General features: G+C 44.1%; 1 protein-coding gene across 3 annotated transcripts in view; it reads left to right on the top strand.

Annotated features, from left to right (window-relative positions):
* ADAP2 (ArfGAP with dual PH domains 2) overlaps positions 1-17,105 on the top strand; it is a 42,993-nt gene that overhangs the window by 3,117 nt on the left and 22,771 nt on the right. For all 3 annotated transcript variants that reach the window (XM_016191576.2, XM_007530817.3, XM_016191575.2), the window contains exons 3-5: positions 1,299-1,390; positions 10,944-11,023; positions 12,791-12,903. In XM_016191576.2, coding sequence (XP_016047062.1) covers positions 1,299-1,390; positions 10,944-11,023; positions 12,791-12,903 — 285 coding nt within the window. The remainder of the gene's footprint in view (positions 1-1,298; positions 1,391-10,943; positions 11,024-12,790; positions 12,904-17,105) is intronic.

Genomic DNA, 17,105 nt, shown 5'->3' with positions numbered 1-17,105 from the left:
GCCCTGCAGGTGGAGAGTGGGGGTAGGGTGAGGTCAAACTCAGGATCTGGAGCATGGTAATATGTGCATTAAACTTGGAATCGCCAGCTGGGCCCCTTCAGTCATATTTCTTTCTACCTCCTTTTTTTTTTCTTTTGAGAGAGAGAAAGAGAGAAGCACCATTCCATCATTTATGATACTTGTTGCTTTTTGTGTTATGTGATGCCAGGAATTGAACCAGGGGCCTCATGGATGAAAAACATGCTCTCTACCACTGAGTCACACCCCCAATATATTCTTGTTTTTATTTAAACATTTTAATTATATATTTTTTTGTTTTGGATAGATATAGCCAGAGATCGAGAGCAAAGGGGGTGATAGAGAGACAGAGAGACATCTGTAGCACTGCTTCACCACTCGCTGGTGGGAACCCGGGGCTTGAACCATGGTCCTTGTTAATTAAACCAGGTGCGCCACCACCCAGTTCCTTTTTTCTTGTTTTTATATGTGAGAGCCCTGAGACTCAGGGGGCAATGTATTGATAAAGAGCCACTCAGTGAGTAAATGACACAGCAGAGATTTGAACTTCCTGTGCCACAGTCCATTAGTCCCCATGATGGTGGTGATAGGGTTCACTCTGCCTAAGAGACAAGGATAAAAACACTGATGTTTCTTCTACCCTTGGCCTCCACAGTATCCCCCTCCCAGCCCCAGGTAGGTCATTGCTGTTACAGAGTGCTGACTGTTGGCCAGGGTAACTCTTGGGACACCTGCCTCTTGGGTTCTTAGGTACCTAAGAACCCCAGTGACTATCCTCACCTACATCTCTACAAGGTTGGCACCCATTCATTCCGACTACATATCTCCCATAGAGCTATGGGGGCTGCTACTGGAGAATTGGGCTATCTGTGGAGGGGTAGGAGAAACATGAACTTGGGAGTTAGACAGGTCTGGGTTCAATTGTGCCTCATTGGGTAAGTCAGTGACTCAGGTAAGTAAACTCACCTCTATGAGCCTCAGAGCCTGCGTCATTAAAAAGGGGGTAGTAACATTAACGTGACTGAGGGGATCAAGTGAGAAGTTTAAGTACCTTGCTGTATGAGGTATGTAGTTGTTACAACACTTCACTGTTCTGAGCTGTGGCTTCCCAGCAGCAAGGGTGACAAAACCTAGGGGGACATGACAGACTCCAGTGGGAGTGGGAGAGTCTCATGGTTCAGCCTGGGAGTCATGAGAACAATGGCCTTCTGGATAGACCATGGTTTCATTTCATATTTTTTCAAGTTCTAATATTACCCCAAGTTGCTATTGTTTTGCAGTTTATGACCCAGAATGGGAACCTCCGAGTGAAAACCAAGTATGAAGCCAGAGTCCCAGCTTTCTACTATGTCCCCCAGGCCAATGACTGCCTGTGAGTAGGTATTTCTTGGTTCCACCTCCCTCACTCCTACCCCCTTTCAGGTGCATTTGTATGTGGTGGTCTCTTCTATGGACCTGGTCAGTAGGTCTGGAAAACATTTGGTACTGTCATGAGAACACAGACCTGTTTAAGCACCTTTCTACCTTTATTGTTTTGATTGTCATTTCCCCTCTCTGAGACTCAGTTTCTACAGCTGTGAAATGGGCATTTTCCTCTATAATATAATTTCTATAATCTGTCTCTTGGTTTCATGGTATTCTCATAGCCTATGGTTGCTGACTAACTTGACTAAGGTATAGTTTAATAGAACAAATATTGGTTTTACTTGGTATTTTATTTATTTATTTTCATCCTCACTAGAGTTTCATCACTCCAGGCCAGCTTTTTTAAATTTTATTTAGTAACAATCAACAAGATTGTAGAATAAGAGGGGTACAACTCTACATAATTCCCACCACTAGAGTTCCACATCCCATCACCTCCATTCGAAGCCTCTCCATTCTTTATCCCTCTGGGAATATGGACCAAAGTTCTTTGTGGGATGCAGAAGGTGGGAAGTCTGCTTGTGTAACTGCTTCTCTGCTGGATATGAGAATTGACAGGTCGATCCATACCCTCAGCTTATTCCTATCTTTCCCTGTTGGGGCAGGGCTCTGGGGAGGTGGGGTTCCAGGATACATTGGTCAGGCCACCTGTCCAGGGAAGACAGGTTGGCGTCATGGTAGCACCTGCAACTTGGTGACTAAAAAAGCATTATGATATAAAGTGAATAAACTTGTTTAATAATCAGGAACCTAAGGATAAGATTGTAGCAGATGAGATTTGGAGTCTTCTTGTTGGAAGAAGCTAGGAAGTCTATTTTAAGTATATTCCAAAGGGCCTATGGCTTTATTAATATTTGCCTGAGTCTGATAGCTACCTAGCAGGTGGGCTGAAGATATTGTTTGGGAAGATGGTGTCAGAGTTGGAAATAATACTAGAAAGCTGGGTCAGGGCAGATGGTAGCTCCCAAATATGGGAAAAGTATATAAATATCATTAACTGTAGACCTCATCAATCTGACCTAGGGCCCAGTCTATCCATACTTAGCACAGGGCCCTGTGCAACCTCTGCATCCCCGCAGGCCTGAACTCGCATTCCATGTTCATAGCTAGGAAGATTCTAGGTTGCACTCATTTCAGGACCAGTCCTCCTCAGGTGGCAGAGTATGTTGACCCTTCCGAGAGTGGGGCAGTTTCTACCATAGTTGTTCTACATTAAGGCAAGGCCCTGTAGAGCAAGCCAGCTTTTTCAAGTAGAAACAGGGGCGAGGTGGTGGTGAACCTGATTGAGCATACATGTTACAATGAGCAAGGATGTGGTTTCAAGCTCCTGGTCTCCACCAGTAGAGGGAAAGCTTTGCAAGCAGTGCTGCAAGTCTGTCTCTCTCTTTCTCTTTCTCTCTCTCTCCTTTTATTTTCTTATATTTATTTATTTATTTTCCCTTTTGTTGCCCTTGTTGTTTTTCATTGTTGTTGTAGTTATTGTTGTTGATATTGATGTTGTCATTGTTGGATAAGACAGAGAGAAATGTAGAGAGGAGGGGAAGTCAGAGAGAGAAAGATAGACACCTGCAGACCTGCTTCACCACTTGTGAAGTGATTCCCCTACAGGTGGGGAGCTGGGGGCATGAACCCGGATCTTTACACTGGTCCTTGCGATTTGCACCACGTGTGCTTAACCTGCTGCGCTACCGCCTGATTCCCTCTCTCTCTCCTTTTCTGTCTTCCCCCTCCATTTCTAGTTATCTCTATCTCTATCCAATAGATAAAAAAGAAAAAGAAAGAAATAGAAAAACAGAGAGACATCTTCCTCCAGTTCAGTGGGGGCTGAGCTCCACCATGGGTTACACATGGCAAAGTAAGTGCACTATCCAAATGAGCTATTTTGCCAGCTGTCTAGCTGGTGTTTTAGTAGAGCAAATTTATCTTTTTATTCATTTATTGGATATAGCCAGAAATTGAGGGGCAGGGGGAGATATAGAGAGATGAGAGAGAGACCTGCAGCACTGTTTTTTTTATTTTTTATTTATTTTTATTTATTTTATTTATTTATTCCCTTTTATTGCCCTTGTTGTTTTATTGTTGTAGTTATTATTGTTGTTGTCGTTGTTGGATAGGACAGAGAGAAATGGAGAGAGGAGGGGAAGACAGAGAGGAGGAGAGAAAGATAGACACCTGCAGACCTCCTTCACCGCTTGTGAAGGGACTCCCCTGCAGGTGGGGAGCTGGGGCTCTAACGGGGGTCCTTACACCGGTCATTGCACTTTGTGTCACCTGTGCTTAACCCACTGTGCTACCGCCCGACTCCCACCTGCAGCACTGTTTCACCACTTGTGAAGCTTGCCCCTTGCAGGTGGGGACTGGGGGCTTGAACCTGGGTCCTTGTGCATTGTTACATGTGCACTCAATCAGGTGCGCCACCACCTGGCCCCTGTAGAGCAAATTTAATACAAAAAATGTGTTACAGTTACATCCTGTTGGTATTGTATCTAGGGCTGAGCTTGACATAGCAACAAAGCAGCTGCCTGGGTCCCAGATACCCAAATAATAACCATAAAAATAGAAGTAATGGGAATCGGGCGGTAGCACTGCGGGTTAAACACACGTGGCGCAAAGCGCAAGGACCATTGTAAGGATCCTGGTTGGAGCCCCCGACTCCCCACCTGCAGGGGAGTCACTTCACAAGTGGTGAAGCAGGTCTGCAGGTGTCTATCTTTCTCTCCCCCTCTCTGTCTTCCCCTCCTCTCTACATTATTCTCTGTCCTGTCCAACAATGATGACATCAATAACAACAACAATAACTACAACAATAAAACAACAAAGGCAACAAAAGGGACAATAAATAAATAAATATTAAAAAATAATAGTAACTGCTAACATATATGGAGCTTTACCTATGTACAAAGCTTTTGTACATTACTTTCCCCACAAACATAGGAGAAAAATACTATGATCCTAATGGTTTAGATGAAAAACTTAAGGTTTAGAGTGAAGGAGATAGCATAATTGTTATGGAGAAAGATTTTCAAGACTGAGCCTCCAAAAATCCAGGTTCAATCCCCCAAATCACCCTAAAGGAGAACTGAACAGTACTCGGATCTCTTTCTCTTTCATTAAAACAAATAAAAATATATTAAAAAGAAAACTTAAGGCATATAGAGCTGGGAGGTACAGTTCTGGATTTGAATACCAGATCTCCACTTAATGTGTGCCTCCTTGGGTAAGTCACTTAATCTCTCTAAGCCTCAGTTTTTTCATATCTAAAATGAGGGTAGTGATACTTTTAAAATGGTGGAGGGGACCAATGAGAAAATGTATAAAAAGCATTATCTCAAAACCTGGGTGACCCGCAGCAGTGAGAGAATCCAATGTGAGGGGCTGGGCGGTGGCATACCTGGTTAAGCGCACTTAGTATTAAGCACAAATACCCATGCAAGATCCAGGTTCGAGCCCTTGCTCCCCACCTGCAGGGGGGAGGCTTTACAAGCAGTGAAGCAGGTCTACCTTTCTCCCCCCACCCCAGGTGTCTATCTTTCTCTCTTCCTCTCTGTCTCCCCTACCTCTCTTAATTTCTCTCTGTCCTATCCAGTAAAATGGAAAAAATGGTTGCTAGGAGCAATGGATTCATAGCTCTGACACTAAGCCCCAGCAATAAACCTGGAGGCAAAAATAAAATAATATATCTAATGTAATAGGCATGTAATGAATGAAGCAGCAGGAGGATTCAGGTCAGTGTAACACTGGTTCTTAGTCACAGACATCTTCAGGGCTGACTGCCTTTTCCTGAGTTTCCTTCCCAGGGACCCATCCTTGCTCCCAGGACTGCTAAACTGCACCTTGTCTATCTCTACAGCCAGACATAATCTTACTGGGGCACCACTTGTAGAAATCAGCCTGTATTTCAACCACCATCATCTTTTAAAAAATATTTTATTTATTTATTTACTACCTTTTGTTTCCCTTGTTGTAGTTATTGTTGTTGTTATTGATGTCATTGTTGTTGGATAGGACAGAGAGAAATGGAGAGAGGAGGGGAAGACAGAGAGGGGGAGAGAAAGATAGACACCTGCAGACCTGCTTCACTGCCTGTGAAGTGACTCCCCTGAAGGTAGGGATCCGGAGGCTCGAACTGGGATCCTTACACCGGTCCAAGTCTATTAACGCTTTGTGCCACATGCGCTTCACCCGCTGTGCTACCGCCCGACTCCCCCACCATTGTCTTTTTAATTTAATTAATTAATTTTAATTTCTAATCAATTTATTTATTATGCCAGAGCACAGCTCATCTCTGGCTTATGGTGGTGTTGGGGATTGAACCTAGGACTTTGGAGCCTCAGGCATGAAAGTCTTTTGCAGAACCACTATGCTATTTCCTTACACATCATTTTCTTTTTGTCATGGCAGAATGCTTTTGGACAGTGCATAAACTATACAAGTGTGCCTAGTGGCCTTGAAGTTTCCTGGTACTTAAACAACCCAGAAACTACTAGCACAGCTTGTAGACAGGAAAGCACAGCTTTCAAATCAGCAGACCACAGAGTGGTTCCTGACAACACCATAGCCTAGCTGTGAGAAAGTGGACTAGTTAACAGACCTCTCTGACTTATGACATCCTCATCTCTGAAATATACATAATAATACCCACATCATATGATTGTAGGGATGGAGACAATTTATGTAAGACATCTCACAGATCACTTGATGCTTATTTTATCTTAATATTTAATTAATAATAATAATAATTAGTTTTATTATTAAATTTTATCAGAACACTGTTCTGTTTATGGTAGAGTGAGGGATAGAACCTGGGACCTTGGAGCCTTGGGCATGGGAGTCTCTTTGCACAATCATTATGCTATCTACCCTCGCCCCTTTATTATTATTATTATTATTTACCAAAACACTGCTTAACTCTGGTTTATGAAGGTTCTGGGGATTGAACCTGGAACCTTCAGTGCCTCAGTCATGAAAGTATTTTGTGTAACCATTATGATACTCCTTAGCCTTAGGTGCCTTAGTATTTTGCTTCAGAATGTTTCCTGGTCCCTGATTCAGCTAAGGGATGCCCCAGGCTCAATTTGGGAGGGTCTGGCTCACCTTGCCTCACTGCTGCCATTCACTTCTTTGTTTCAAGGGGGAAAGGAGCAGGCACTTGTTGGGCATCTAGTAGATGTTAGATTTCCCATCAGGCTTATACAGGTATTGCTTGTCATGACTCTGACAGCATTTCTGGGCTTAGCTCCCTTAAGCTGATGGTGAACAGCCTCCTTCCCCCAGCCTTAAAACCCCACTAAGTTTCCCATCTCTAGGACTAGAATTGGAGTCTTCAGTCTCCATTCCCTTTCCCAGCTCTGATCCTATGGCTCTGGGTTCTGTGTTCCACAACGGGCTTGGTGGCTCTCTTCAGTGTTGAGATGGTTGTACAGCAGGTAGGAATTTTATTTTTAATATGCAGAGAAAAAGGGAGAAATCAAGAGGGAAGGGGAGAAGAGGAACTCCCACAGCAGGGTATCTGGCAGAGGCACACTTGGTTAAATGCACATAGTACTAAGCACAAGGATACACTCAAGTATCTGGGTTTGAGACCCCGGCTCCCCACCTGCAGGGGGAATGCTTCACAAGTGGTGAAGCAAGTTTGCAGGTGTCTATCTTTCTTTCCCCCTGTCTATCTTCCCCTCCCCTCTCAATTTCTTTCTGTACTATCCAATAAAATGGAAAAATGGCCACTGGGAGCAGTGGATTCATAGTGCTGACACCGAGCTCCAGCAATAACCCTGGAGAAAATAAAATAAATTAGAAAGAGAGACACCCGCAGCACTACTTCATTATTCCTGAAGCTTCCCTCTTCTAGGTGGGGATCAGGAGCTTGAGCCCTGGTCTGGTCCCTGTGGTTGGTAATGTGTGCACTCAACTGGGTGCATGCACATCACCTGCCATATTGAGGTAGGTCTTGATTGCAAAAGATAAAAACTCAGTTTAAGCCAGCTTAGGAACAAGGAGATCTTATGGTTCTGGGCATCAGACCACAGCAAGGATGCAGGAGGAGTTGCTCTCAAGAAGGATAAGCCAGGGGCTCAAACACTATCAGGTCTCTCCCACTTCCTTTGGCTTTCATTCCTGTCTCTTTCCCTCAGCCAGACTGCCTTCATGTAGCTGGGAGCAGTGCCTCCTCCAGGCCTCCAGTTACACCTTGGCCCCACTGGTGGTTTCTTTTTCTTTTTTTTTTTTTTCTTTTTTATTTAAGAAAGGATTAAATAACAAAACCATAGGGTAGGAGGGGTACAACCCCACACAATTCCCACCGCCCAATCTCCATATCCCACCCCCTCCCCCCGATAGCTTTCCCATTCTCTATCCCTCTGGGAGCATGGACCCAGGGTCATTGTGGGTTGCAGAAGGTAGAAGGTCTGGCTTCTGTAATTGCTTCCCCGCTGAACATGGGCGTTGACTGGTCGGTCCATACTCCCAGTCTGCCTCTCTCTTTCCCTAGTAGGGTGGGTCTCTGGGGAAGCTGAGCTCCAGGACACATTGGTGGGGTCTTCAATCCAGGGAAGTCTGGCCGGCATCCTGATGACACCTGGAACCTGGTGACTGAAAAGAGAGTTAACATACAAAGCCAAACAAATTGTTGAGCAATCATGGACCCAAAGCTTGGAAAAGTGGAGAGGAAGTATTAGGGGGGTACTCACTGCAAACTCTAGTGTATTTCTGCTTTCTTACTTTGGTGCCATACTCCAAACTCAGTCAATTTCTGCTTTGCGTTTCTACTTCTTTTTTTTTTTTTTTTTTTTACATGCATAACATTCCCCAGATTCCCATTTAACAATACAACCCCCACTATTTCATTCATCATCTTTCATGGACCTGTATTCTCCCCACCCATCCACCCACCCCAGAGTCTTTTACTTTGGTGTAATACTCGAATTCCATTTCAGGTTCGACTTGTGCCCACTGGTGGTTTCTCTCTATCCCTCTTTCAGTTTTGTGCCCTTTGGACCACACAACCAAGCACAGAGATTTGATTGACCAATCTGAGCCAAGTGCCCAGCTGGAGTCATTTCCCATGACTGTGGGGAGAGGTCATATAAACCTTATTTACTTGAAAAAAGCAAGAGATAGCCAAGTTATTAAATTAGGTTCACTCCTTGTAATGAATAACAATGTTGGATTGGGCTAACGTTAAACACATACTCTGTATTGAGCACCATGTTAGACCTTTGTTTGTCTGTTTACTATTTGCCTCCAGGGTTATCACCGTGGTTTGGTGCCAGCACTATGAATCCACTACTCCTGGAGGCCATTTTTTCAACTTTTTTGGATAGGACAGAGAGAAATTAAGAGGAGATGGGGAGATAGAGACAGAGAAAAATGGACACCTGCAGACCTGCTTCACTACTTGTGAAGTAACCTCCCTGCAGGTGGGGAGCAAGGGGCTCGAACCCAGGTCCTTGTTCTTTGTACTAGGTGCACTTAACCAGGTGAGCCACGGCCCGGCCCCCATTAGGCCTTTTATATACATGTAAGCCACTTAACAGCCCTGATGGATAGGTAGGTATACTAGTGTTGGCATATTACCCAAGTTTGGGGGAGTTAGTTTGCTTTTGATTACAGATGGTAAAATGAAGCCAAGCCCAAAGTGGTCAGACTCCAAGGTCACTGCTCTGTCCACTGTAACATGCCTAGATTTCATAACTAGGGAAAGACCATGGGAAGAGGGTCTTGGACTCTCCTGCCTTAAACTCATGCACATGCAGTGGAAGATGGCTATATACACAATCCAAGGGAAACAGGAGTCTCAGTAACTAGATGACTGAAGCTCAGACTGAAATAGCCCAGTGTCTGTCTTTCCTTCCTTTCCTCTTTCTTTCTTTTTTTCTTTCGTTCTTCCTTCCTTCCTTTCTCCCTTCCCCCTCCCTTTCTTTCTTTCTTTCTTTCTTTCTCTCTCTCTTTCTTTTTTCCTTCCTTCCTTCCATCCTTCCTTCCTTTTAATATATATATATATTTATTAATTAGAGAGAGAAGAGGAGGAGGAGGAAGAACAGGAGGAGGAAGAGGACCAGGGTATCACTCTGGCCTCTGGCACGTGTGATGTCAGGGATTGAACTTAAGACCTCATGTTTGAGAGTCCAGGGCTTATCCACTGTATTACCTTCTGGGCCAGTTTTCTTCCTTCCTTCCTTCCTTCCTTCCTTCCTTCCTTCCTTTTTTTTTTTTTTTTTTTTGCCTCCAGGTTTGTCACTGGGGCTCATTGCCAACATTCCAAATCAATCCACTGCTCCTGATAGACATTTTTTTCAATTTTATTGGATAGGAGAGAAAGAAATTGATTGGGGAAGGGGAGATAGAGAGATAGAGATAGAGATAGGGATAGAGATAGAGATAGAGATAGATAGATAGATAGATAGATAGACCTGCAAACTTGCTTTGTAGCTTGTGAAGCTTCCCTCCTGCAGGTGGGGAGCAGGGTCTCAAACCTGGATCCTTGTGCCAGTCCTTGTGCTTTGTACTATGTACACTTAACCAGGTGTGTCACCACTGAGCCCCCAAATTTTAATTTTTTTTTGATAGACACTGAGAGGCAGAGATAGAGAGTGAAAGACATCACAGCACCAAAACGTCCTTCAATGTAGTGGGGGCCAGTCTTGAACCTGGGTAGCACATATAGCAAAGAAGCACACTATACAGGTGAGCTATTCACTGGCTTATCACAGTGCTTTTCCTTTTTTTTAAAAGAATGTATTTATTTATTCATGAGAAATATAGGCAGAGAGAGAGAGAAAGAACCAGACATCATTCTGGTACATGTGCTGCTAGGGATTGAACTCAGGACCTCATGGTTGAGAATCCAATGCTTTATCCACTGTGCCACCTCCCAGACCACATCACAGTGCTTTTCATAAATTCTACTGGAGAATGCTCAAGGACTCAGGTTCAAATCCTCTATCTTGATCTGCAGGGGAGAAGCTTCACGAGTGGTGAAATAGCACTGTAGGTGCCTTTCTTCCTCTCTCCCTCTCTATCTCCTTCACCTCTCTCAATTTTTCTGTCTTTATCCAAAAGAGAAAGAAAAGGATAAAACAAAAATAGTTGCTAGGAGTGATGGATTCATCATGTAGGCACTGAATCCTAGCAATAATCCTGCTGGTAATTAAAAAAAACAACAACCACTAGAGAAGATATTTTATCCCAGTTAACATTAGCATTAGCAATGTCTGAAGGCTTTTTGGGTGTCACAATTGGGGAGGGAATGCAATTGGCATCTAGCAGGGAGAGAAAGACTAGAATACAGAATAAACTTTGCTAAACTTCCAACAAAGTACAGGCTGGTCCCCTGGAACAAAGAATTCTCTGGTCAAAAATGTTAATAGTACAGTGACTGAGAACCCCTGGGTAACCTAGCATGTAGTGAGGCAGCCACTCATGCCTCCAAACTGCAGGGTCTCCAAAAATCACTTTGGAAAGAGAATATGTCACATGCAGCTAATCAATAGTTCTCTTTTTAGGGTCTTAAAGGAACAATGGATTAGAGCTAAATATGAAAGACAGGAATTTATGACTGATGGGAAGACCATCTCATATCCAGGTAAAAATGATTTTCATTATCTTTTAAGATCTGTGCTCTGATTACCTCTAGAAAACAAAGTTCTTGAAGCTGAGGACACAGCATAGTGTTTCAGCAAATAAAGTTTCATGCCCTGGGCCTGTAAAGTAGCTTATTTGGTTAGTGTGCTGCTTACCTATGCGCCATCCAGACTTGAGTTTGGTCCCCACCATATTGATGGAAGCCTAAGTGCTATGGTTTCTTTGACTCTCTGCCTCTCCACTTCTCTGTCTCTATCTAAAAATAAATAAGTGAAATGAAATCTGATTATTATGAGCCAAATGCAAACCAAGAGATACCTGCCACAGAGGCCGGACTGTAGGTTAATCTGCCTCTGATGCAACACATAAGCTGATGGAGTTTATGTTCTGAGTAAATAAGAAATGTTTTTTTGTTTTGTTTTGCTTTTGTTTTCATTATTTGACACCAGTGTTACTACTGGGGTCTATACCTGCTCTTGGAAGATTCTGTGTAGGTCTTTTAGCTATAGAGTAAGAGGGAAAGTGGGGAAAATAGGGAGAGAGCAAGAGAGAGAGTGCAAGAGAGACTGTAACACTGTTCCACCACTTAGGAAAGTTCCCCTGTGCAGGTGCTCCTATGTGGTGGCCAACAGTTCAAACCCTGGTCTTCAAGCTTGGCAAAGTATGTGCTCTATCAGATGTGCTATCTTCTGAAGCACCCGGCCCAGATGTATTTCTGTCTCAGGTTCTTGCAGAGAACAAGTGTGTCTAGATTTTAGTATAAATTGCAGGAAGGAAGACTTACCCACTGGGCAGACCAATTTGAAAAAGGCCTCCCTGCTCCTAGCAGCTCCTGGTGTGGTACAAGGCTTGGTAAGGAACATGGGATGGATTCCAGCCTCCCTTCCTGCTTTTGTGTAGTACTCGGCCTTATCAGTGACTCTGGACCTGTGGTGGTTTCTGCCCTGCTCCTCTGAGTCCAAGCTGATGCTGACCAAGGGAGCAAAGCATACAGAGCTATTCTTTGAGGGCCAGAGACAGCCAGTGTTCATTCTGCCTGGCTAATAAGTACATGCAGTATTTTTCAGACCAGTAGGTTCCTAGAAATGATTGATTATTCATGTACTCTGGAAATGTCAGAGTAGTCTGACATGAGACTGATGTCAACATGAATTTGGGCAAGGACCACATGAACCACTTTCAGAATCAGTTTAGTGTCTCAGTAGTTAGCATGCTTAATACATCTTCCTCTGAAACTGTCCAGGAGGTAAGCTGGGGGAAGCCCAGCTGAAGTCATAGCACTGCAAATCTGACCTCAGGGGAGTTGGGCTGTAGCGCAGCGGGTTAAGCGCAGGTGGCGCAAAGCACAAGGACCGGCATAAGGATCCTGGTTCGAACCCCGGCTCCCCACCTGCAGGGGAGTCGCTTCACAGGCGGTGAAGCAGGTCTGCAGATGTCTATCTTTCTCTCCTCCTCTCTGTCTTCCCCTCCTCTCTCCATTTCTCTCTGTCTTATCCAACAATGACAACAACAATAATAACTACAACAATAAAACAACAAGGGCAACAAAAGGGAATAAATAAATAAAATAAAATAAAAAGTTTAAAAAAAAAAATCTGACCTCAGTCAGGACCCCTGTGCCCTGCAGCTGAAATAGCTAAGTTTGACTCAAGACATCTTGGCAGCAGGTGGAGGGTTTGTTCTACCCCTGAGACTTTACAGGATTCATGAATTGCTTGTTTGTTTGAAGGTTGTGGGTGTCCACTCATTCTCTTCCTTGGTGGCTAAGGTAACCGTGAGGGGTTCCTGTGGAAACGGGGAAGGGACAATGCTCAGTTCCTGAAAAGGAGGTTTGTCCTCCTGGCAAGTGAAGGCCTCCTGAAGTACTACACTAAGGAAGAGGTAAGAGGTTGGGCAGCTTATATATGATCTTGGTCAGTGTAATTAGGCATGTTTTTCTTTGAGTAGATAATCAATCAAGTCCCGTAATTTTTTTTTTTTTTTTTTTTTGTGGTGGGGAAGATGGTTCAGTGAGTAGAGCACAAGACTTGTATGTGTGGACCTCCTCCTCTGCCACTTAATGATACCTGCACTGCATATGCTAGGGCAGAGTACTGCTGTGGTGGCTCTAGCTCTCTCATAAATATAAATAAACTTAAAACAATGAACTGTTCACCTAGAACTGACTTAGACAGGTTCATGTTTAATTTGTGTGTGCATTTTCAGTAATTTCTTTGTTTTTAAAGACTGATTTGTTTGTTTGTTATGAAAGAGAAGGGAGAAGAGAAGAGAGAGGACCATCCACCTGCAGACCTGCTTCACTGCCTGTGAAGCAACTATTTGTTTACTTTTAAATAATTTATTTTTAATGATTTCATTTTATTTACTTTCTTTTTTTTTTCCTTGCCATCAGGATTATCACTTGGGCTCAGTTCCTGCAAACCAAATCTACCACTCCTGATTTTCCAATAGAGACAGAATTAGATAGACAGCAAGAAAAGAAAGGGGGCTGGATGGTGGTGCATCTAGTTGAGTGCACATGCTACCATGCACAAGGACCCAGGTTTGAGGCCCCACTCCCCACCTGTAGGGGGAAAGCTTCACGAGTGGTGAAACAATACTGCAGGTGTCTGTCTTTCTCTCCCTCTTTTATCCCCTTCTCTCTCAATTTCTGGTTGTCTTTATAAAATAAATAAAGGTAACACCAAAGAAAAAAAGAGTAAGAGAGACAGAAAGGAAAGAAGGAAAAAAAAAGAAAGAAAGAAAGGAAGGAAGGAAGAAAGGGTGGAAAGGAGGGAGGGAGAAAGACACCAGAAAGACAGACACCTGCAGACCTGCTAAACCACTTGTGAAGCGACTCCTTTGCAGGTGGGGAGCCAGGGCCTCAAACCTGGATCCTTAATGCCAGTCCTTGTGCTTTGCACCAGTGCGCTTAACCCGCTGCTCTACTGACTTGACTCCCTGCTTCATCATTTTTTAAAATGTTTATTTACCCTTTTATTGCCCTTGTTTTCATTGTTATTATAGTTATTATTGTTATTGATGTCATTGTTAAATAGGTCAGAGAAAAATGGAGAGAGGAGGGGAAGACAGAGAGAGGGAGAGAAAGATAGACACCTGCAGACCTGCTTCACTGCCTGTGAATCGACTCCCCTGCAGATGGGGAGCCGGGGGCTCAAACTGGGATCCTTACACTGGTCCTTGTGCTTTGCACCATGTGCATTTAACCTGCTGGCTATTGCCCAACTCCTCTGCTTCATCACTTTTTAAAAAAAAATATTTTATTTATGAGAATGATAGGAGGAGAGAGAAAGAACCAGATATCACTCTGGCAGATATGCTGCTGGGGATCAAACTCGGGACCTCATGCTTGAGTCCAAAGCTTTACCACTGCACCACCTTCCGGACTGCTGCTTCATCACTTTTAAATGTCCTCCCTTTCAGGTGGGGAGCAGGGACTCAAACCTAGGTCTTTATGCATGGTAATGTGTGTGCTCAACCAGGTACCCCATCACCTAGACCCCTCTACATTTTCCTTTTTTTTTTTTTAACATTCTTTTCCTTTATTGGGGGATTAATGTTTTATAGTCGCTAGTAAATACAGTAGTTTGTACATGCATAACATTTAATAATACAGAGTGTTTTTTCATGTTTTTTCACATGAAAAAACAATCTATTATTAGTCATCAAGAAAATGTAGAGGGGAGTACAGGCTCTGGAAAAGGATGACAGAGGAACTAGTGGGGGTTGTGTTGTTATGTAGAAAATTGGGAAATGTTATTCATGTACAAACTATTGTATTTACTAGTTACTAGCATAAAGATCCAGGTTCGAGTCCCTGCTCCCCACCTACAGGGGAGTCACTTCACCAGTGGTGAAGTCTAGTTTGAGCTTCTCTACAGCATGGTGTGCTGGTCTAGCTTCATGGGCAGGAGACAGATGACCAGGGACTCATGGCTGAGTGGAATGCAGTTCAGTCTGTATTGCCGGGAGACAGACGACCAGGGACTCATGGCTGAGTGGGACGCAGTTCAATCTTTATTGCCGGGCTAGCTTCGCAGGAGACAGACTGGGACTCTTGGAGTTGGAAGGCAATTCCAAGTGTGTTAAAACAGAAGAGCAGCTGTATATATACTCACCAAGTAGGGTGGAAACAGGATGTGATGTAGAGAGGGTGGAGCGAAAAGAGACTGGTGGAAATCAGGGTGACTACAAGAGGGGGCAGAGCAAAAAGACATCATGGGGAGTAGGGCAGTAGCGCAGTGGGTTAAGCGTAGGTAGGTGGCGCCAAGCGCAAGGACCGGCTTAAGGATTCCGGTTGGAGCCCCGGCTTCCCACCTGCAGGGGAGTCGCTTTACAGGAGGTAAAGCAGGTCTACAGGTGTCTATCTTTCTCTCCCCGTCTGTCTTCCCCTCCTCTCTCCATTTCTCTCTGTCCTATCCAACAACTACAAACAACAAGGGCAACAAAAGGGAATAAATAAATAAATATATATATAAAAAAGACATCATGAACGGGTGGGGATTAAACCAGTGCCCTGCAGGCAGGGCGGTTCCTAGGTAACTGGTTATGTAAATAGACCGCAGGGGGAAGCTGGTGTACTGCCCAACAATGGTGGTTGGTTTTTCTTTTCCTTTCTTTCTTTCTTTCTTTCTTTCTTTTTTTTCTTTTTCCTTCTCCAGGGTTATTGCTGGGCTCAGTGCCTGCACCATGAATCCACCGCTCCTGGAGGCCATTTTTCCCCCCCTTTTGTTGCCCTTGTAGCTTCATTGTGGTTATTATTATTGCCCTTGTTGACGCAATTCGTTGTTGGATAGGACAGAGAGAAATGGAGAGAGGAGGGGAAGACAGAGAAGGGGAGAGAAAGATAGACACCTGCAGACCTGCTTCACCGCTTGTGAAGCAACTCCCCTGCAGGTGGGGAGCCGGGGGCTCGAACCGGGATCCTTACACCGGTCCCTGCGCTTTGCGCCACATGCGCTTAACCCACTGCGCCACCGCCCGACCCCCTCTTTCTTTTTTCTTTTTAACCAGAGCACTGTTCAACTCTGGCTTATGGTGGTGTGGGGGTTTGAACCTGGGACTTTGGGGCCTCAGGCATGAGAGTCTGTTTGCATAACCATTATGCTATCTTCCCTCCCCCGGGTGGTTGGTTTTTCTTAAGTAAAAGAGGCTGTTGCCATATCTTTAAAGGTCAGATCCACCAGGGCCAGAGAGGAAGCTCTTGTTCTATGGTGTCTGTATTTTTCTTTCTGAATGAAAAGGTTGTTCAGGATGGTGGAATTACATATGTGTGAGGTGTGTGGCAGACAGACAGATATATAAATATAATAATTACAATTATAATTATAATAAAAGCTAGATAGCCAGGAGATGGATGACCTGGTAGAGCTCACACTTTGCCTTGCTTGAGGACCCAGGTTTGAGCCTCTGCTCTCACCATATGAGAGCACCTGCACTGGGGTAGCTTCATGAGTGATGGATTGGTGCTGTAATACTTCTCATTCACTCTCTATTTCTCCCTCTTTCCCTCTATCTTAAAGAAAAACTACTCCACTGGGATCATCAGAGGAATAGTGCAGGCACTGAGCCCCAGAAATAACCCTGGAGACAAAAAAAAAAAAAAAAAAAAACTTAAAAATGGCACATCAGAGCTTTGTGTCTGTGTGATTACACTGCTCTCAGCTGACTCCCTTCCTTCCTTCCTTCCTTCCTTCATATATATATATATATATATATATATATATATATTTTTTTTTTTTTTTTAAATTGGGACACTGCTCAGCAGTCGCATGTTGTGGTGCTGGCCTGGGACTGGGACTTCTGGTGTCTTAGGCATGAAGTTGTTGTGTAGACTGCTGTGTGTAGACAGATGCCTGTCCCCACCCTTACCCCCACACTTTCACTGTCTTGCAGTGAGACAGAGATAGAGAAGAGAAAAGATATAGACAGGGAGAAAGAGAGAGAAAGACATGGAGAGACACTACAACATCTGTTATGTGTACAAAGTGCTGCCATGTAGTGTCTGGGCCTCCAACCTGGCTCCTTGCCATGAAGAAGTGCATGCTTTACCAGGTGAACTATCGCCTGGCTCCAGGAACTAC

Source organism: Erinaceus europaeus, chromosome 12 (assembly GCF_950295315.1).
Source record: "Erinaceus europaeus chromosome 12, mEriEur2.1, whole genome shotgun sequence".
Classification (NCBI taxonomy): domain Eukaryota; kingdom Metazoa; phylum Chordata; class Mammalia; order Eulipotyphla; family Erinaceidae; genus Erinaceus; species Erinaceus europaeus.
The sequence above is the reverse complement of the archived record's forward strand: the minus strand, read 5'-3'. Positions and strand labels throughout refer to the sequence as shown.